Here is a 21,430-nt window from a genome sequence, read left to right on the forward strand (position 1 = left end):
AGTTCCTACTTGTGGCACCTAGTCCAAGTGGCCATTCTCAAGGTGATTATTAGCAAGCAATTTGACACGGTGGGAAGTGCAGCAGCATGGCATCGAGTTCAATTTTCACCTAAATCAAATGTGTAGCATTGTATTATACTTTTAAGAGAATCTTGAATGTATTGCTTAGAAGATTCAAGGGTATCTCTTCCAGTTATTTGGGGGCCCTGGAAGATACTACCTTGAGTCTCTTTGGGCCTGTGTAAAGAAAGGGAATAGTACTTTTTGTATTTCTTCAATGACAGTAACATTCCAGTGCAGATTCAGCTGTGGTCAGAAGATTGGTGGCAAAAGTTAGTAGCAGTCCAGAACCTGGTATATGATTCTGGCATAGAGGAATTATTGACATAGCTGATGATTAGGTTGTTTTGCCTGTGTTCTGGTGGGGGTCATTTGTTGTTTGATACCTCTGCCTTCCCCAAATCCCAACTTGGGGACAGTGAGGTCATCTCTAGGCACTTCACTGGGTGAACTAACTTGAATGAATTCCAAGGGACAAACCTATGTGTGACTTGGTTGGAAACCATCTGCATACATTTATCAATGAAGTCATTGGAAATTGCTTTAAAAATGTAACTGAAAATTGAATCAGTTTCTCACTTATTAACTGTCTTGGATTTGTAAATATTGTTTGGAGGTGAAATATTGACAATTAAGGATTTAGAAATGAGGACAGACAGGAAGACACTTAGAAGCATGTGTCAACTTTAAAATTTGCTTTTTTGAAATAAATTTCAATAATTGCATCAGTCATATAATTTTTTAACTCTCTACAAAAAATATAGGTCAGCTACTTCACACTTGTGTCCCTTCTGCAGTGACTGCATTTCAAAGCAATTTCTGGCATGTGAAACACATTAGAATGTATCACATATGTAGTAAGGCACTAACAATAGCTAATGTTTTCATGCAAAGGGTGAGAACATAGACAGCATCTTCAAATGCTTGTTGAAGCCAATTGTACCATTTTATGAAAAATATTCTATGAATTATTTTGTAGGTTGAGGGCAACCAACATTTCTATGTTGTATACAAAACTATATTTCAACTGCTTTTAAGTGTTTACTTAAAATGAATTGCTTTGAAATGTAACTGCTATTCAGTGTGAGAATCGCATTCTTAATACTTGTTCACAGTCCAATCAGTATGAATAATCTTTCACTACTATTAACCGTTTTCAAGAACACTTAAATATTACTATAAGATCCCCCTTAACCACCTTTTTATGTTAAGATTCCTAGGTTTTCAAGTCTCTTAATATCTGCATGCTGTTCCAGTAATTCAGCATGCACCTGTTGTGTGACTGGAACATCCTTCCAGTAATGAATTGTCCAAATGTAGGCCAACCAATATTCACTACAGATTCAGCTCCACTCCTTACTTTATACTGATTGCTACTATATATATCCAAACAACCAAGAAATTAATTTATGCAACCTTGTTTCAGTTGCTAGTTGACATGGGCCTACAATGAAGACTGTTGCTAATTTTCCACTAATTGGCAAATGTTACAAAGTAATTGACTCAATTTTAACATTCCTCTGCTAGACTAAGATCAACACCTGTTCACAGTTCAGAAATGTTGCAAATTGGCTCATAGCATACTTCCCATATATGTTTGCTGTACATGTGTGTACCACATAGGTGATTTGTGGAAAGTTTTTACAATATATCTCCAATCTGTAGCTAATGTAAGCATATTTTAGTCATTATGTTAGTTTTGTTAAAACTGCAGAGTAGTGTGTTTAGTCATTCTGGCTTTCCTGCTTCTACCTTATTTAAGACTTTTTCTCTGTAACCACTTTTACATTTATTATGTACTTATTTTGTCAGTGCTGATGGAGTGATGAGAACAATGAGTACAGAGAAATTGCTAAAGACCATGCCCATTATACAGAATCAGATGGATGCACTGTTGGACTTCAATGTGAGTTTTGTTTCTAGTATATAAACTTGCTTTGTATGTCGTAACTCTAGTGGTTTGCAGATTCACCTTATGAATTTGTGTAAATGTAAAGATTGCTAAAGCAGAAGGTAAAGGTGTAAGTAGGTGACTGAGTACAGAATCAGAATTGAGAGATCAGTGTACGTTATCAGATTCCAAATTTAATATTTCTGTAATGTTAATGCTATGTTTTGCTGCTTCTATTAACTAACAAAATTCAAAATCAGCATGTATGTTGTTCATGGGCTTGGGTTGTGTCTTAAGAGTTTTTAATAAAGTACCTGACAAACTAACCCAGAGATATGCCCAACATGGAGAAAGGAGACAAATCTATGTAAATCTCTGGAGACTGCTTTGGTTCTTAGTAATCTGGTAAAATTTCATTATTGGCTTGTTGTCATCTGTACCGATGATCAACCCATTATTGGTAGCAAGACATATAAACTAGCAAGCAAAAAGCACAAAAGTACATTCAAAATTGAAATCTTGCAGTACTTTGGAAACATGACCTTTATTGAAGTTTGTAAAAATAACAGTTACAATGTGTTGATTTGGGTTTGAAATACATTTTTTGATTTGAAACAATTTTGTTTTGCAAATGTAGAAAATACGCAGCTATACTGAAAAACATTCAGTCATATGGAGTGGAAGGCTTTCTCTCAGTCCTTCTCCAGGCTGGTCATTACAACATTAGATATTGCATGCCAGCTTGCCTCCACTAGTACACTGAGATCTCAGAATTGTGTTGCAGGGAATGTGGAGGAGTCAGCATTCAGTTGCAAGTAAATCTATGGATCTGTCAGAAGGTTCGAGTTTATTGGGCCATGATCTTCAAGGAGGTCAAGTCCATAATGGATATCACTCTCGAGCCCAGTCAGTTTCATTTGCTTTTAGGGGCTCCCAGTTGAAGTTCTCCTGGGCTCCAGAATGGGCTGGCTCATTTTAACTTTTTGGGACCGGTCGCTATTTCCCAGATCTGTCAGGTAAATTTGCTCTACAAGTATACCTAGACTGAGAGGATGTGCAATTTTGAATCGTGTGTCTCTGGGTTATCTTGAGGCAAATTTTTGGTGTGGTTCCCACTAATTGAATTATTGTATTTGTTACCCTTTGCAATTGGATTGTACATCAGTATTACAGCTTTGGATGAGGGGAAATGCTTTGCTAATTGGCCGAAGTTGCTAAAATGGGAGCCGTAGGCTGGAATTTTCCGGCCGTTCACACCCCACTGTAAGTGAGGACAGCGAATTTAGCACTCAGCCAAATCTCCATCCACTGCAGTGGGACAGAGAATCCCGCTGACATGAATGGCTGGAAAATCTAGTAAATAATTCTAAGGTCTGAAGAAATCTCAAATTATGTGGTTAAAATTGGTACTTTGGACAATGAAATAGCAGACAGAATTCAATGCAAGTAAATGTGAATTGGTCTACAAATAAAATTAATTGTAGTTGTTTAGTGGAAAACTGGATTACATGAGAGAACAGAATTGGGAGTTGCAATTCAGCAAGGCAGCAGGAAGTTGATAAGGCTGTTAAAAGTTAATGGAATCCTACAGTGCAGAAGTCGTCTATTTGTCCCATCGAGTTTGCACTGACAACAGTCCCACCCAGGTCCCCATAACCCCATTCATTTACCCTAAACCCCCTGACACTAAGGGGCAATTTAGCACGGCCAATCCACCCAACCCACATACCTGTGGGAGTAAACCAGAGCGTCCGGAGGAAGCCCACCCAGCCACTGGGAGAACATGCAAACTCTACACAGACAGTGACCCAAGCTGGGAATCGAACCTGGGTCCCTGGTACTGAGAGGCAGCAGTGCTAACCACTCTGTCATCTCAAGACATTTTCTGGGCTCTTGTGGGATATGAATGCGGAATTTCTCACATTTAATGTTAATTAACTAAGTGAGAATCATACCCCTCGATGAGACTTACGAGGCAACCTGTGGTGATGAATTTGAACAAAGGCTTAATATCATTGTGCAGCTTTGGACTTGACCCTACAGGAAGGTTATAGAGCCAATGAAAAGAGAAAATACAGCACTATTTTGAAGAAAAGCTTGAAAAATTGGTGCTGTTGTTACGAGAGTAAGGGAAGTTGAGGGATGATTTGATACAATAAAAACAAAATACAACCAGTGGTGTTGAACAAAGGGATATATTTAGACATTTAGGATAGATGGTAGGAGAAACTTAATTTTTAAATGAAGGATTGAGACAGGTTTGTTGGCTAGCTGTGGAAACACACTGTGACAACATAATTCACATAAGTGGCTGAAGGAAACTGGAATAAAAGAACAAGGCAACAAGACAGGAGTTCAGATTAAAAATGCTACTTGTGTGAAGGATCAATGCCAATATGGATTAGTTGGACCTAACGGACAGTTTCTATTCTGTTCTGTTTTGTTCTATTATGGAGAGAAAGAAGAGAATCTGAAGGCTCAGAATAATTGTTTAACTTTTTTAATCCTTTTTGCATTCATGTTATGATTGTTGTATTTGGCCTCCATTCTAGTGTTTGAAATTTCACGTTTTTCTCCAAGTATATCCCATGGTATTGCTTTACAGGTCCGAGGACCTACCATATTCTTGTTGTAACCCACCTCGGTCATACAGCAAGTTTTACTGGAGCAATAAATTGCATGACTGGTAGGAATATTGTATTTTTTAGTAATGAAGGATGTAGACCCACACAGATTAATGCTTTTTTAATCGAATATTGACAGCACAAAAAATATATTTAGAATGTAGCTAATTTTGTACACCCGAAACCTCATGGTGAATTGAGTCTCTCCTCTCTCTTCAAAACAACTTTTCTCTTGATTTCTACTTGGTTACTAAATAATTTTTCACTCAGTTCAAATTTTAAGTTGTCAATAATGTAACAAGTACTTTTCCTCCCATCTGTCCCTTTCACATGGGGTGGGGTGACTTAATGATAAACTAGAGGTCCTGGTGAATAATTGAAGAAGATAGTAATTCAGGTCCCATCCTTGGTTAACTCATTCAATTAATTCAAATGAAACTGGAATCAAAAGCTAATGTTTGTCTTAGTGACCATGCAACTACCACGTTGTCATTTTAAAAATGCATCTGGTTCACTGATTTCCTTTAGTGAAAGAACATCTGCCTAATCTGATCAAAATACAACTCCATCTAGATTAGATGACTCCAGACCACTGCAATGCGATTTGATGCATTGTTGTGTTCAGGGTCTAGACTGGGTTCTTTTGGGACTTGTCTATTCTCTCAAAGTAAGCTGCTTGAACTGTAGTTTATTAAAACTGTTATTATTTACTTACAACTACATTATATACACGCTGACAGACCTTCGCATGAACTTGGAACTTCTGCTCCCTTCAGATCTGTTATTTTTTTCCTTTATTCGTGGGACGTTGGTGGTGAAGGAAGTGGATGTTTGTTAATGGGATGCTTTGTCCTGGATGGTGTCAAGCTTTGTGTTGTTGGAACTATACTCATCTAGGCAAGTGGAGTGTTTCCATCACACTCCAGCTTTGTAGATGGTGGGCGGGCTTTATGAGGTCAATAGGTGAGTTATCCGTTGCAGGATTCCTAGCCTTTGATTTGGTCTGGTAATTATATAAAACCATAGAAAAGTTATGGCACAAAAGAGCCTGAGGACACCTGACCCATACCCTTTTAACTTGCAACACTTAATTTACAGACCCAGGGACTCTAATTTAGGGTCTTTGCCTCCACCACCAACTCGTGCAGTGAAATCCAGATACCCACTACCCTCTGCGTAAAATAATTCTTTCTCATGTCCTCTCTACACCTTCTACTACTTGAATTTATGTCCCCTGGTTCTAGAATTCTGTGCCAAGGGAAAGCATTTATCCTGTCCACTCTATCTCAACCCCTCTATAATTTTATACACCTCATTCAAGTCATCCCTCAGCATTTTTTTTTGTTCCAAGGGAAATATTCTCAACCTATCCAATCTCTTCTTGTAGCTACACTTTTCTAACCCTGGCAACATACTTGTAAACTTATCTGCACTGTCTGCAGAGCAATTGCATCCTTCCTGTAATGTGGTGACCAGAACTGCGCGCAATACTCCAGTGGTAGCCTCACCAGTATTTTACGCAATCCCAACATTATATCCTTACTCTTGTATTCTATTCCTTTGCTAATGAAGGAGATCGTTCCATATGCCTTCTTTATAACCATATCTTCTTGAAATGCTGCTTTAGGAACCTTTTTGTACTTGTATGCCAAGATTTCTCACTTCTTTACATCATCACTACATGCTTACCATATTCCCATTTATTGTGTGCTCCCTGTAATTTTGTGACTTCTGTAAATGCATGACCTCTGTGTTAACATCCATCTGCCACATTCCGCCCATTCCCATCTGTATTGTTTTAGAAATGATAGCTACCCTCTAACTCTAGAGCAAGTCTAGTTCAGTTTCTGATCATTGGTGAGCCCCAGAATTGTGCAAGATTCATAGAAACCCGACAGTGCAGAAAGAGGTCATTTGACCCATTGAGTCTGCACTGACCACAATCCCACCCAGGCCATATCCCATATCCCAACACGTTTACCTGCTAATCTCTCTAACCCACACATCTCAGGACACTAAGGGGCAATTCTAGCATGGCCAATCAACCTAACCTGCACATCTTTGGACTGTGGGAGGAAACCAGAGCACCTGGAGGAAACTCCTGCAGACACGAGGAGAATGTGCAAACTCCAGACAGACAGTGACCCAAGCCGGGAATCGAACCAGGCCCCTGGAGCTGTGAAGCAGCAGTGCTAACTGCTGTGCTACCGTGCCGCATTCAGCAATGTGACTACCATTGACTGTCAAGGGGCAATAGTTGGCTTCTCTCATTGGAAATGGTCATTGCCTGGCATGAATGTTACCTGCCATTTAACAGTCCAAGCCTCAATATCGTCTAGCTCTTGTTGCAGTTCTTGGATATAGACTGCTTTAGTGTCTGAGGTGCTGAACATAGAACCCGTAGAACCCATACAGTGAGAAGGAGGCCATCGTGTCTGCACTGATTCTTTCACAGAGCATCTTATCATAAATATTTGTATTATGTCTCTCTGTTACCGGCTCACATTTGTCTGCTTGTTCTCCCTTTCTGGCACCTGTGCTCGCTGTGCATTTGTTTGCATTTTTCTTTTTGTTTGTCTGTTTGTTTGCTTTTCTTGTGTGCTCTTATCTAATAGTTCATTAGCGGTTTATTAGAAATCCAAGAAATTAGAAGACCATTACTGAAATCCTTATTTTGGATCATGGAAATTTCACTTACTGAATGGTAGCGAGGGCGTGTGTGTGGGAGATGTTCAGGGGGCAGCTGGGGAGAAAGGGAGAGAAAAAGATAGTTGCAAAAATCTTTCAGAAAACATTTTGAGGAATTTCAGACGCAGTGTCCAGCTTGCAGTCTTCACTGTCGTGCCATTCAATATTGAGCACTTCAATCGCTCGTCCCCTTTCCAAAGGAATAAACAGGTACTTATGACAGATTTTCAATTAAACATAACCCTATTCATTGAATTTGCTACACAAAAGCTTTTAGTAGTTCAATTAGTTGAACTGTTTTCATGATTGCAAGAATACAAAGGCGAAGAAGTGGTGGTTGTGGTTTTTGAAATCTAACTTTTGATACTTTTATGCTAATGAGTGAATTGCTAATATCCAAACACAAAATATATTATGAAGTGCAGAAATTTTTGTAGTTTCTTTAGTGTTGTAAAATGATGTTTACAGCTTAAAAATAATGTACTAAATTGGATGATCTCAGATTAGTTGGAATCCATTTCAGATGAAGTCAATTTTTTTTAAAAAAAAGCTTGGATCATTTTAGAATTGCAGAAACAGCTAGAGAAATGTCTCAGGTATAATTTTAATGTAATGAACCTTGAATTTCTTTTTGTCTCACAGGTCAGTGCCAATGAGCTTACAAATGGGGTGATCAATGCAGCTTTCATGCTTCTATTCAAAGATGCCATTAGACTTTTTGCAGCTTATAATGAAGGGATCATTAACCTATTAGGTAAATTTATTCTTCTTTGGTTTGAGAAATGCAAAACTAGCCTTTAAGGACTCCAGTTTTTGAAAAGAATTTGATCGTTGCTGACATGCATTTCATGCATGATTTTATAGTTTAAATGGTTTGTGATTGAACTACTTGTTTTGTTGTTATTATTATACCCTTTCTGGCCATCCTATGCTTTTTAAATATATTTTGAATTTTTTATTGAGGGCAAAATGAGAATATGCTTCAGGAAAGGGATAGAAACTTTCAACAGAATTTTGCAATTTTTTGGTAGAGTGGTGCAGTGACTGGGAAAAATGGCATGGAAGCTGCCTACCTCAGTGGTGACATTTGCCATCGCATCATTCGACTGATAGTTGAAAAAAATTCAAAGGATGAGTCCTTTTGACAGTACTGCAGACTAAGGTGCCATTTTTAAGGGCCACTCCGATACAAAAAAACTTGAAAAGAACAACCAGCATCAGCGTGAAATGCAATTGGGCCTCCTGGGTTTTCCGCTCCTGTCACTGATCCTGATGAAAACAGGAGTGGAAATTCCACCCCCTCTCCCTTTCAGGAACTATTATTTTGCATTTTTAACTTATTGAATGTGGATCTCAATTTCCTACACAGATTACAGTTCTTCCCTCTGATTTATGCAGGCTAGAGTGAAGTTGTATATTTTCACTTTCCTTTATCTGCCTGATCTTCTGCCATCTCGTGGAATTCGCTTCTTTAATGTTGTGTATGGTGGTTTTCATATCTGGTTGCATCACAGTGTCTATGGTTCATGTATTTGTGTGTGTCTTTCTAAAATAATGGCATGTCTGCGTCCTGTTCTTCTGGCGTCACTTTTTGAGGTTTAGAGTTAATGTTACATTTGCATCTCGCTCAAACTTTATACGTTTCTAAAATATGCAACAAATCCAAGTTGATCAGGTAGGCATGGACAGGTTGAATTTCAGAACAACAACCAGCTAAATCTTCAATAAAAGCTATTTCTGAATGTTTTTCTTATCCTCCACTACCTCCTCAGCCTGCATTTTGTGTATATATTATAGAGGAAGAATATAACAAATGGAAAATATAAGACATTTGGGAATTTTGTTTTACCTATGTGCTTAATCTCCGCCAAAAGTTCTGATGCTTGAGGCTGTAGCCTCAGTTCCTGTTGTAACCCCAGCACAACCCTTCATGCCATAGAATCCATGTTTTTTGCTGCCTAAAAATTCCATCTTTGCCCACTCACAGCCCCTACTAATGCTGCAATACAATGGAACTCGAGTTGCCAAAAATTGACTGTTCTGCTAAACCACAGAACGACATTTGTTTTAGTTAAACTCTATAACACTCCCCTTCAAAGTACTGCAAAATATTATGTAGCAATTTCAAATCTGGTATACTTTGCTATTCATTTTTAATGCATCCTGATGTTGGCCAGGGGTGTGATTGGAAGTAGCAATGAACTGTTGAATAAACTGGTGAAAAGAATGTGTACAGAAAGTGGTTAAAGAGTGGATTTTTAATGACAGAATTGGCAATACTGGGGCCATGAATCTTCGGAATTTATTAACGTTTAGCATTTGGAATCAAAAATACAAATTTCTAAATTTGCAGATGACAAGGTATTAATGAATGGGCATAGAATCGGTAAATGAATTTCAAAATGGATAAGTGAGTTATTATGTTATAGTTTGGTGACAAAAATGAAATACTTGGGGAAAATAAGAATGTGAATGGAGAGAGCAAAGAAATCTGGATGTACAATTACATATCGCTAAAAGTAGCCACTAATGTTAGTCCATCCTTTTTCAAAAAAAGGGTTTATTTCTAGAAAGGTACAATTGAAAAGTGGAGAAGTTATACTATACCTCATCAAACTTTAACTAGAGCGCAACACAGGCACACTTGCAGTTTTGGTCACCATAAGATAAAGGCACTGGAGAGGAGACAAAAAAGGTTTACAAGGATGACATCAGAACTGAAAGGTTATACCTGTTAGAAAAGGATAATCAGATTGGGCCCCTCTTCTTGAAATGGCATGGCTCCAGGGAATTTGATAGGTGCCTTCCAGTTCCGGAAAGCTTTGACAGAATGGCAGAGGGTATTTTTCCACTGGCGAGGAAGAGCAGAGCTTACAGTCCATCAATGTGATAGTCATCAAGAAACAAAATAGGAAATTCAGAATAACCACCTTCACCATGGAGTGGTGAGAAAGTGGAGTTTGCTACCACATGGACTGGTTGAGTGAATCATTTGGATATACTTATGGGGAGATGAGATCAGCATATGAGGGAGAAAAATGACTTGGTTGCATCACTATTGACCAAGCTGGGTGAATCCCGAAGGAAATATCTGCCGATTGGACCTACAGCAGAAGATGATGGAAGCAGCTTAACTTAAGTTCACAAATCTAATTGGAGTACAGATGCATCTGTCCATGAGAGTATTGACGAGCATTATCACCATATAGAGACACAGCCTCCATCTTCACAATGAAAATATACTCAGTCATGCTGTATGTCATTTGTCAAGTACTAAGCTGAGTGATGTAAGGCGACCATGGTATTCCAGACGTTCTAATCATAACAGTGGGTGACCTCCTTGTTGTAGTTCTAAACTAGTCTTTAATGTATGGCTTTACCAACATGCTAAATTGAATGGACTCTGAATACATCTAGCACCTCAAAATTGGATATTAATCAGGCACTCTATGCTATCAGCAGTACCCACAGCAGAATTATATTCAATCAGAATATGTAACCTCATGATATGACATACCCCTCACTCTATCATTACCATCAATCCTAGAATTAATCACCTTCAATAAGGAGAAGAATGAACCAGGAGCAGCACTGGGCGTACCAAAAAATGAGATGCCAACTTGGCAAAGCTACAACATAAGACTATGTGTATGCTGAAAAGTAGAAGTAGCATGCAAGTGAGCTAAGCAATCCCCTAACAATGGATCAAATCAAAGATCTGATGTCATGAATGTTTTTTGTTTGCTTTTCTGTGGAATTTGGGTATTGCTGGCAAGGCCAGTACAAGTTGCCCATCCCTAATTACTCTTGAGAAGGTGCTGAGGCACTTTCTTGAACTGCTGCTGTCCATCTAGTTCAGGTACACCCACAGTGTTGTTCAAACAAGTGCTTTCATGGTGAGCAATTAAATAATAGGAGTTCTAAAACAGTATTTTAAACCTCAATTCTGGCACCAATAACATTTGAAGAAGGGCAGCACCATCCAAGTCAGTGTTGTCTATTTCATCACCTCGTCCATCACCTTGAACATTTGTTCTCTCCATCACCAGTGCACAATGGAAGTAGTGTATATCATCTGCATTGCAGTAACGCACCAAGGTTCCTTTTGATAGTGCTTTCTAAACCATGATTTCTACCATCTAGATGTACAGGGGCAGTAGATTCAGAACATCATTACCTACAAGTTCCCTTCTGTCATACAGCATCTTAACATTTTTTTTAATTCATTCGTGGGACATGGGTGTCACTAGTTGGCCAGCATTTGTTGCCCTTCAGAAGGTGGTGGTAGACCATGTTCTGTGGGTTGACCTACAATGCTGTAGGGAGGGAATTCCAGGATTTTGACCCAATGACTGTGAAGAAGTGGCGATATATTTCCAAGTCAGGATGGTGAGTGGCTTGGAGGTGAACTTGCAAGTGGTGGTGTTCACCTTTTATCTACTGCCCTTGTCCTTCTAGATGGAAGTGGTCGTGGGTTTGGAAGGTGCAATCTTAGAATCTTTGGTGAATTGATGCAGTGCATTTTGTAGATGTTACTTGGACTGTATTGTTATTCTTTCACTATCATTGGTTCAAAATCCTGGAACTTCCCCCAACAGCAGTGCGTGTACCTTATCACGTAGATCGCAATGATTCAAGGCATCAGCTCATGAACTTCTTGAGGGCAATTAAGGATGGATAATTAGTACTTTCCTTGCTAGCAACGTTCACATCCCAAGATCGAACAGTTAAAAGCAAACTGGGCAAGGGAGAACAGACAACAGTTGAAATTGGGACCACCATGGAGAGGATGTTTTAGAAATTCAATTAACCATCAGATGATTGGTATTCAATCACGGAGTGGATTGATTTTTGTTACATTAATTTAAAATTTCTGTCTGGGAAGAGTTTTGTGATGTAAATCGATTTCTTTGGTTGCTGCTTATTTTTAACAGGATATGCTATTAATTCAGCAACTGATATATGAAATTACAAGATTTTATTTGGCAAATTTTATTTATTGTTGAATTTGTATTGGTTCCCTTCTTGCTTTGAACTCTTACATCCATTATCATAGGCAAAATAAGCAGTTCTTCACGTCTGAACATTTGAATGTAGTCTATTTTCCTTAATCTTGGCAGAAATCTGTTATGCAACCTGATCAAAACTATTGATAGAAGTCTAGAAATGCATTATATTACATTACACAACTTTAAAACATAGACCTCACATCAGCTAACTTCTTGGAGGTGCTGGTGTAGTGGTGTTATTGCTGTGCCAATAATCCACAGTCGCAGGTTAATGCTCTGCAGACGTGGTTTTGAAGCCTACCATGGAAGTTGGTGTAATTTGAATTAATCATCTGCCATTTAAAACGGCCATTGTTCGTTTTTTTTAAATCTTATTCATGACTTCCTTTTGGGGGAGAAAATCAGCCTTCCGGTCTCAAAGGGACTCTAGCAATGTAGTTGATTCAAGCAAGCCACTCTGCGACTGGATCCTGAACTTCCTAACTCACAGACCACAATCAGTAAGGATAAGCAACAACACCATCTCCACAACTATTTTCAACACCAGTGCCCCACAAAGCTGTGTTCTCGGTCCCCTACTGTACTACTTTTACACTTGAGTATGTAGCCAAATTCCCTCCTATTCGATTTTCAAGTTTGCTGACGACACCATCTTTGTGGGACAGATCTCAAACAACGATGAGACAGAGTACAGGAATGAAATAGAGAATCTGGTGAACTGCTGCAGTGACAATAATCTCCCCCTCGATATCAACAAAATGAAGGCGATTGTCATTGACTTCAGGAAGCATAGAGGAGAACATACCCCTGTTTACGTCAGTGGGGATGAAGTAGAAAGGGTTGAGAAAGTAAGAAAGCCCACCAATGCCTCTACTTTCTCAGCAGACTAAGGAAATTTGGCATGTCAGCTATGACTCTCAACAACTTTTACAGATGCACCATAGCGTTGTTTCTGGTTGTATCACAGCTGTATGGTCTGGCCAAGACCACAAGAAACTACAAAAGGTCATGAATGTAGCCTAATCCATCACGCAAACCAGCCTTCCATCCATTAACTTTGACTACACTTCCCGCTGCTTCAGTAAAGTAGCCAGCATAATTAAGGACCCCACACATCTCGGACATTCTTCCACCTTCTTCGATCGGGAAGAAGATACAAAAGTCTGAAGTCATGTACCAACTGATTTCAAGAACAGTTTCTTCCCTGCTGCTGTCAGACTTTTGAATGGACCTACTTTGCATTAAGTTGATCTTTCTCTACGTTCCAACTATGTCACACTACATTCTGCATTCCCTCATTTCCTTCTCTGTGAACGATATACCTTGACTGTATAGTGGCAACAAACAATACTTTTCACTGTATACTAATACATGTGACAATAAATCAAATCAATTCTGGAGCATTTAGGGATGGGCAATAAATGCTAGCCCTGCCAGCAATGCCCACGTACATAAATTAACCTCGTTGCATATTTAAATAGTTTCTCCATCTAGAATACAAAATAATCCATTTGTGTTGGGACACTTTTTGGTAACTACCTTTTTATTAAAAGTGAAGTTGCAAAGCTGATCATATGAAATTTATATTTCTTTAGAAGAAATAATTACAAAGCATTGGTCACTGGTAGTCCAGAGAGGTCAGTGTGGACCTATTGAATGTTGAGGTTAAAGAGGCTGGGGACACAGAGTAATTGCAAGAAAGCACTGAGATGCAATGAAAATTGGGACCTGGCATGGCAGGAGGAAATTCATTGAAAGCAACACTTGCATCCTCAAACAGCTACACATCCGAGTTTCAGAATAAAAGACGTTCTTGGATTGGTTAGCATGTGTTATTGCTGAGAGCTGTGCTGCATTAATCATTGCACAGCAATGTTAAAGGCTTATTACTCTGTTATAGGCACAGCAATTTTAGTAAATTTTATAAGAAATTCTAAGGAGTAATTTTTTGCTCTACTTATCAGCTGTACAAGTTAAAGTAGAGAATAAAAACATGTAGAGTAAGACAAAGACTCATGTCTGCTAAAACTACTACACAATACTTGTTCAGCATCAGCAAACTCTTATTAGATCCTAGTTGCTTTTATGTTGGTATAAATCACTTCATATTCACTTGTTAGTATATTGTGTCAATGAAGAGAATGACTAATTACTAATCTTTGCTAATGCGCATAATTTAAAGCAGCGTGGTGGTATGATAGTTGGCACGGTAGTTAGCACCACTGCCTCAGCACCAGGGCCACAGGTTCAATTCCGGCCTTCGGTCATTGTCTGTATGGAGTTTGCACATTCTCCCTCCGTCTGCATGCGTTCCCTCAGGGTGCTCTGGTTTCTTCCCAAGGTCCAAAGATGTGCAGATTAGATTGATTGATTGGCCATGCTAAATTTGATTCTTGTGTCAGGGGATTGGCAGGGTAAATATGTGGGGTTACGGGAATGGGGCCTGGGTGGTATTATGATCAGCGCAAACTTATTGCACCGAATGGCAGCCTCCTGCTCTGTAGGGATTCTATGATTTCCATCTTGCAGTGGAATATTGTTGTCCAGCATTTAGGTTCCCTGTTCTCATAAAAATAATTTGTGCTATATAGCTGAGTAACAGTTCCCACTCTTCTGTATATTAATCAGTCCAGATTTTGTCTCCTGTCATGATCCAATGATCACTTCTGGTCAGTGTGGGGCTGGGTGGGAACTGCAAAGCCTTCCTGTCTTTGCTCCGATAGTGGTGCAACAGCTGTGGAGGCCTTCCCAGGTTGGCCAACCTTTTTGTATTTCATGGGTTCATCTTTAATTTTTCAATTTGTCTTGTGCTTTGAGATGCCATGTGGCCTGGCAGAAACTAGGAGACTGCTGGAAGTCTCCTCTTGCTGCTGACCTGGTATCCTTATATGCTGCTGTGCATCTGAAACCCACATTGGTTGCTGCTAAAGCAACCAATTTTTTGGGGGGATGGTGGCTATTTAAGTGGGAGAGGTTGTGGGGGGTGGCTAACTAAGTGGGAGAGGTTGGGAAGAGGGGTTGCTGAATGAATGGGAGAAAGGGAGTTGGGAAGAGGTGTTTGTTGGAAGCAGACTGCGAAGGTGCAGCATAGCATTGAAGTTGAGGCTAACTTGGAGTATTTTATATGTGGAATGTTATGAGGTTCATTGGGCAGTTTTTTTGAATGAGTTGATGACTACCAATGATGACTTTGCACTGGGCCCTCTAACTTGGGGGAGGACTGCCACTTCCAGAGAAGTACTTGAGTGGCAATTAATATGGTGGGCCATTCCTAAAAGAGGTAGCATGAGGCGCTGGACAAAGCCCTATCATCTCCACTAAATATCACCTCGTCAGTTTGCCAGAAATGAACAGGTTTGAATCACATTGAACTCATCACTACTCCCCAAGATTTATGAACTGTCTGACAATCATGGTGCTGGTTTGCAGGTACATAAAAGGATATTCAGGCAAACTATTGGGGCTGCTATGCCTGAGAAATTGCTTTCCAGCAAAATCTAGTCCCTTCAGGAGCAGAATGGAAAGCATTTGGCAAGAAAATGAAATGGGTAGCAATTCTGTTTGCTTTGTTATATGTCCACAGCATTTGTTTGCTTTTGGAAAGCACTTTGTAGCAGTGCATGTTTCTGATTCAGCACATTCTTTTCCACTAAATGACTACATCAGCATTGAGTTTCATGTACTGAATTTCCAGCATTTTGCTTATGCTGGTAGAAACTGGGTTTAGTTCCCTCCTACATCCAAATTTTTAAGCCTAATTATTTTTATGGGTGCCATGAAAGTTGAGAAGCAAAGTGTGTTTAAGAGTTTTGTTTCCATAATGTTTGAAATCTTAAGTAATGTGCTAATGTCGAACCTTGTAAAAAAAAACAAGACTTAAAATTTTCTTGCACATGGAACCACAAGTTGCTGATTAAATGTGACTGCTAGACACTTTTATAAAAGTCTATGCTGCATGTGCAGAGTTAACTTGTCAGTATATTTGATCTTTTGCCTGCTAGAGAAATACTTTGATATGAAGAAAAACCAGTGCAAGGAGGCTCTTGATATATACAAGAAGTTCCTTACTAGAATGACACGAATCTCAGAATTCCTTAAAGTTGCAGAAGTAAGCTTTCTTTTGAACAGCAAATTTTTAATTTTTTAAAAGATTTCTTAAATATGCAAATTATTTGTTACAACTATTTGTATTTTTTGAACACAGCAAGTTGGAATTGACAGGGGAGACATACCAGATCTTTCTCAGGTAGGCATCTTTTTGATTAGAGCTTCATTATTTAGATATTCATTAAATTTGGACAGGTTAGCCTGATGGCGATACACAACAGTTAGGCTAATCACAGTACACAGAATTCTTCCTGCCTCTTTGATTGTGAAAATAAACACTTGGCCTTGGGTTTTCACTCCCATCTGATGTTTTTCCAGCATAATACCTCAAATAACCAATGCAAAAGATTGCACAATTTTAAATGCAAATTGTATTCCCTGCAACTCAAGTTTCTGTGATCGTTTGTGCTGTGCTAAAAACAATATAGGGACATTGGGATTCTATGGATTTGATGGTTCTATTAACATTCTGTGATTTGTAACTGTTTTATTGTTAAACTGCAGTTTAATACAAGTACCAGTTTCCACACTTCCCTTCTGGATCATCTCCCTGTGCAGAAGCTGCTCACCTACTGGAGAAAAACTTGGCTGTTAAACATAAATGCCAACTTCAATGAGCATCACCTACTCCTGGCTCACTCTGCACTGGTTTACTCTCTTTAAAGGGACCCGCATTTCTAACATTGTCACTCTCACTGCCTCATAATTGCCATTCCCCCAGAATTAATTGATTACTATTATGAGCTGCTGCTGCTTGCACTAATTTGCAGACCTATGCTGATGCTCAAACTTAAGCTGAGAATTTTGGGTACAAGAACGCTAATAGGTACCAGAAAATAGATTTGTATGTTTCCAAATTTCATTTTCAGGCATTTAAAAGCAGAATACACCAAGGTGATGGATTGATATTGTGATTTTTGGAATTCTTTTTGTGTTACTCGTTTACAACTGTTTAGTCAAACGCTGCCAATTTGCCTCTTTTGAATGCATAATAGAATACTTTGTTTAAAGCAATTGAAAAAGTATTTTTCTTTATTGTATGGATTTATAGCAGATTTTGCATTCAATATGCAAGAGGTTTTGTGCAAATTTTGAGTTGGGTAAAGGGGTTACTTTTTTGCACTGAATTGACAATCACACCCAAAACAGGAACTCTATCCTTTTATGAATTTATTAAACAATTGCTTGCTAATATGGCACTTTGCTTGAAGAAAGAAAGGAGACAAGCTACTGCAGGCTTTTTGTCATGCACCCATCAAGACAGGTATGCGTGAATCCCAGATCTCAAAAGAAACAACAATTTTTATGCTGCATTTTAACAGCATATTGCTTTTTGCAGCAATACATATGCAGGTAGTATTGATGTCCAGGTTGGCTATTTGATTCTGGTATTTTAAAAGAATCTGCAAAAATGTTGAAATATTGAGCTGAATTTTATGGTCCCCTGTTAACCTGCATAGTCTCAGTTGAGGTGCGAGGGAGCCCAACAGACCACCCTGCTCAGGCCTCTGGCGAGAAGTTGCGGGGCAGAATACTTCCTTTTAAAGGAGCCCCTTTCCACATTAGGCCTGCCCCTCCACACCTTTTCTATAAAATCCCCCATCTTCATCACCACCTCCCTGCTGCGAGAACTCCTGCACTACCTGGTCTTGGACTGGACTTTACAATCCAGGACCTGCTAAGAGTCCCAGTCCTAGTTGCTGCTGGCCAGTGGGGCTTTCAGCCAATCAGACTGGCCTGCAGCTCTCTGAAGGCAGATTTCCATTGTATGGGATGGAAGTCCTACCACCAACCTACAGAGTTGCCATGATTGACATGGCTGCATTCCCTGCAAGCTCCAAATGGCAAGGTGGAAAAATCTGCCCATTAGAGGTGTGGAACCAAGGTAGCAATGGCTGAACTCCGGTTTTGTAAATGCAATCTATAGCAGTGAGGTGCAGAAATGCTGAGGATTGATGAAACTGCCTAGCCACAGAAATAAAGTAAAAGATTACACTTGCAGTCAGCCTTCATAAGTTTGAGGTGAGTGATTTCAGAGAGTTACATTTTTCATCTGTGTGAATGTGGCCATTTTAATGGTCTGCCCACTATTCTGGAGGATTTCTTCAGAGCTTGTTGATTTAGGCCCTTTTGAACTTTTGAAATAGAATGTATTCTTGTAATTGTCAAAGGCTTTAGTATTCCTCCTAAAATTTGCCTGAAATGTGTTCCAATTTTTAATCAATTTGATGAATATATTTCATCTGCTATTTATTAATTTCATTATTTTATCCACATTTCCTTTAGTGTTTTGTTCCTCGGACCTTTTTTAAACTATGCCTCCTATTTTAGAACTGCTTGTGATTTGGACAGAACTTGTTTATACCTTTTTGTCTAAATCTTTGGAAGAAGAACATAAAAAGTAGGAGCAGAAGTAGACTGATTAACCCCTCATACCTGTTCTGCCAAAAGGTCAAATTGTGGCTGACTGTAGCTTCAACTCTGCCTCCCTGCTTGCCCTTCACAGAGCGGCACAGTGGTTATCACTGCTGCCTTACCCAGGTTCAATTTGGGTGACTGTGGGGAGTTTGCATGTTCTCCCCCATGTTTGTGTGGGTTTCCTCTGGTGCTCCGTTTTCTCCCACCATCCAAAGATGGGCGGGTTAGGTTGATTGAGCATGCTGAATTGCCCCTTAGTGTTGGGGTTATCAAGGTAAACATATAGGGTTATAGGGATAGGGCTTGGGTGGGATTGTTGTCATTGCAGGCTTGATGGGCCAAATGGCCTCCTTCTGTAGAGATTTGAATCTAATTTATGTCCCTTGACTCCTTTTATAGATTGAAAATCTGTCTAACTCAGCCTTCAATCTATTTCATGACAAATGAAATTCCTTCTCATCTCTCTTATATGAGACACTTTTTCTGAACATGTGTCCCTGGTTCTAGATTCACCGAGGGAAAGCATGCTCCCAGTAAAGCTGCCTCCAAATTGTGCATATTTCAATAAGATCACCTTTCTTCTAACCTCCAAAGGACATAGGCCCAACTTGCTTAACCTTTTCTCATAACAGCCCCTTCATCCCATAATCGAGAATTTAAAGATCTGTTAACTCTCTGCTTTATCTTGTAGTTGACATTTGCTTTAATGTCATAGGCACCAAGTAGCCTTCTTGATGCATTAGAACAGCATCTCGCTTCATTGGAAGGCAAGAAAGTTAAAGACTCATCAACAGCTGCTAGCAGGTAATTTGCATGGTTGTGTTTTGAATTATCGTTGTGATATACATGAAAGAAAAGTCACCAAGTAGCAAGATCCATCATTTCTACTCCAAGGACACTTATCTGGGAACCATGGTTGAATAATGCAGAAAGGAAACCTCCTCTTTAAATGATTAGATGTAAATGCTAACGGGAGTATGAGGGAAGTCCCAATTAGATGAGATGGAAGTTAAAGATGGCTTCCAAGTTGAGAACTCATTTAATTGCAAATTCATCTGATTATCAACAATAATAATGAGAATAGGCTATTTGATTTTGCCTTTTATTGTGTAACACTTTCCCAATATGTCTCCATTTGTATTTTGCCCTGTACCTATCAGCTATTTACCATTTATATAGATGATCTGGAGGAGGGAACCGAGTGTATGGTGTCGAAATTTGCTGATGACACCAAGATTGGTGGAATGGCAAATTGCGCAGAGGGTGTGGAGAGTCTGCAGAAGGATCAAGATAGGCTGGGCGAATGGGCCAGGAACTGGCAAATGGAATTTAATGTTGGCAAGTGCAAGGTGGTCCACTTTGGTAGGAATAATGGTAGGAAGGACTATGACTTACGTGGTGAAAAACTGCAGCAGGTGACGGTGCAGAGGGACCTCAGGGTCCTTGTGCATGAGTTGCAAAAACCCAGCTTGCAGGTGCAGCAGGTGGTCAGGAAGGCAAATGGGATGCTGGCCTTCATAGCGAGGGGGATTGAATATAAAAGTAGGGAGGTCTTGCTGCAGCTGTATAGGGCACTGGTGAGGCCGCAGCTGGAGTACTGTGTGCAGTTTTGGTCGCCGCACTTACGCAAGGATAGTTTGGCCTTGGAGGGAGTGCAGAGGAGGTTTACTAGGCTGATACCAGAGTTGAGGGGGTTGAGCTATGAGGAGAGGCTGAATAAACTAGGCTTGTACTCGTTAGAGTTTAGAAGAATGAAGGGAGATCTCATTGAGACACATAAGATGATGAATGGGATGGATAGGATAGAGGTGGAGAGACTCTTCCCGCTCAGAAAGGACAGTAGGACTAGGGGGCGCGGTTTAGAACGGAGTTGAGGAGGAACCTCTTCACTCAAAGGGTGGTGAATCTCTGGAATTCTCTGCCCGTTGAGGTGGTGGAGGCTGCCTCGCTAAATATTTTTAAGACGCGGGTTGATGGGTTTTTGATTAGCGAGGGGATTAAGGGTTATGGGGAGAGGGCGGGAAAGTGGAACTGAGCCACGACAGATCAGCCATGATCTTATTGAATGGCGGGGCAGGCTCGAAGGGCTAGATGGCCTACTCCTGCTCCTATTTCTTATGTCCTTATGTAATCCTTCACCACCTGTGATTGCAACTTTAGCCATCACAGCCCCATACTGGATCTGTAAAGTCCTTTTCTGGTTTCCTCCCATTGTCAAAACCTCTAGTCTCTTCAACTATTTTTTAATTATCTGCTCTAATTCCGTTACTGATCACCCATTTCTTGTCTGTGCAGGCCACTGGCAAAGGCACTATATAAATGAAAGTTGTGTTTCAGTCTTCAGATAAACACTAACTCCTGATGTCAAATGTCCAGGCACTAGGAATAGTTGCATATTCCCGCATTACATCCTCTGTCAGAGTGTTTTCTGCCGACCCACTGGTCATTAGTATGTGGCTATACTCGTTTGCGCCTGTGCCATCCAATGTGCCACTGGCCTAAGTCTTTGCTGCCTCTTGCTCACCGCTTCTTTCCCAAGCCTTCACTGCCCCTACTTGCAACACCAGATACAGTGGAAATTGCCCTGCTTGTTATTACATCACAAACTCCCAGGGGTCAGAGTAAAGCAGCAC

The 21,430-nt window shown here is 39.8% G+C and overlaps 1 protein-coding gene across 17 annotated transcripts in view; it reads left to right on the forward strand.

Annotated features, from left to right (window-relative positions):
* The window catches only part of picalma (phosphatidylinositol binding clathrin assembly protein a), a 115,047-nt gene that overhangs the window by 35,810 nt on the left and 57,807 nt on the right, over nucleotides 1-21,430 (forward strand). For all 17 annotated transcript variants that reach the window (XM_080197032.1, XM_080197039.1, XM_080197034.1 and 14 more), the window contains 5 exons: nucleotides 1,873-1,966; nucleotides 7,906-8,017; nucleotides 16,274-16,380; nucleotides 16,477-16,518; nucleotides 19,513-19,601. In XM_080197032.1, coding sequence (XP_080053158.1) covers nucleotides 1,873-1,966; nucleotides 7,906-8,017; nucleotides 16,274-16,380; nucleotides 16,477-16,518; nucleotides 19,513-19,601 — 444 coding nt within the window. The remainder of the gene's footprint in view (nucleotides 1-1,872; nucleotides 1,967-7,905; nucleotides 8,018-16,273; nucleotides 16,381-16,476; nucleotides 16,519-19,512; nucleotides 19,602-21,430) is intronic.

This window comes from Carcharhinus amblyrhynchos, chromosome 10 (assembly GCF_965287045.1).
Source record: "Carcharhinus amblyrhynchos chromosome 10, sCarAmb.v2.hapA, whole genome shotgun sequence".
Taxonomy (NCBI): domain Eukaryota; kingdom Metazoa; phylum Chordata; class Chondrichthyes; order Carcharhiniformes; family Carcharhinidae; genus Carcharhinus; species Carcharhinus amblyrhynchos.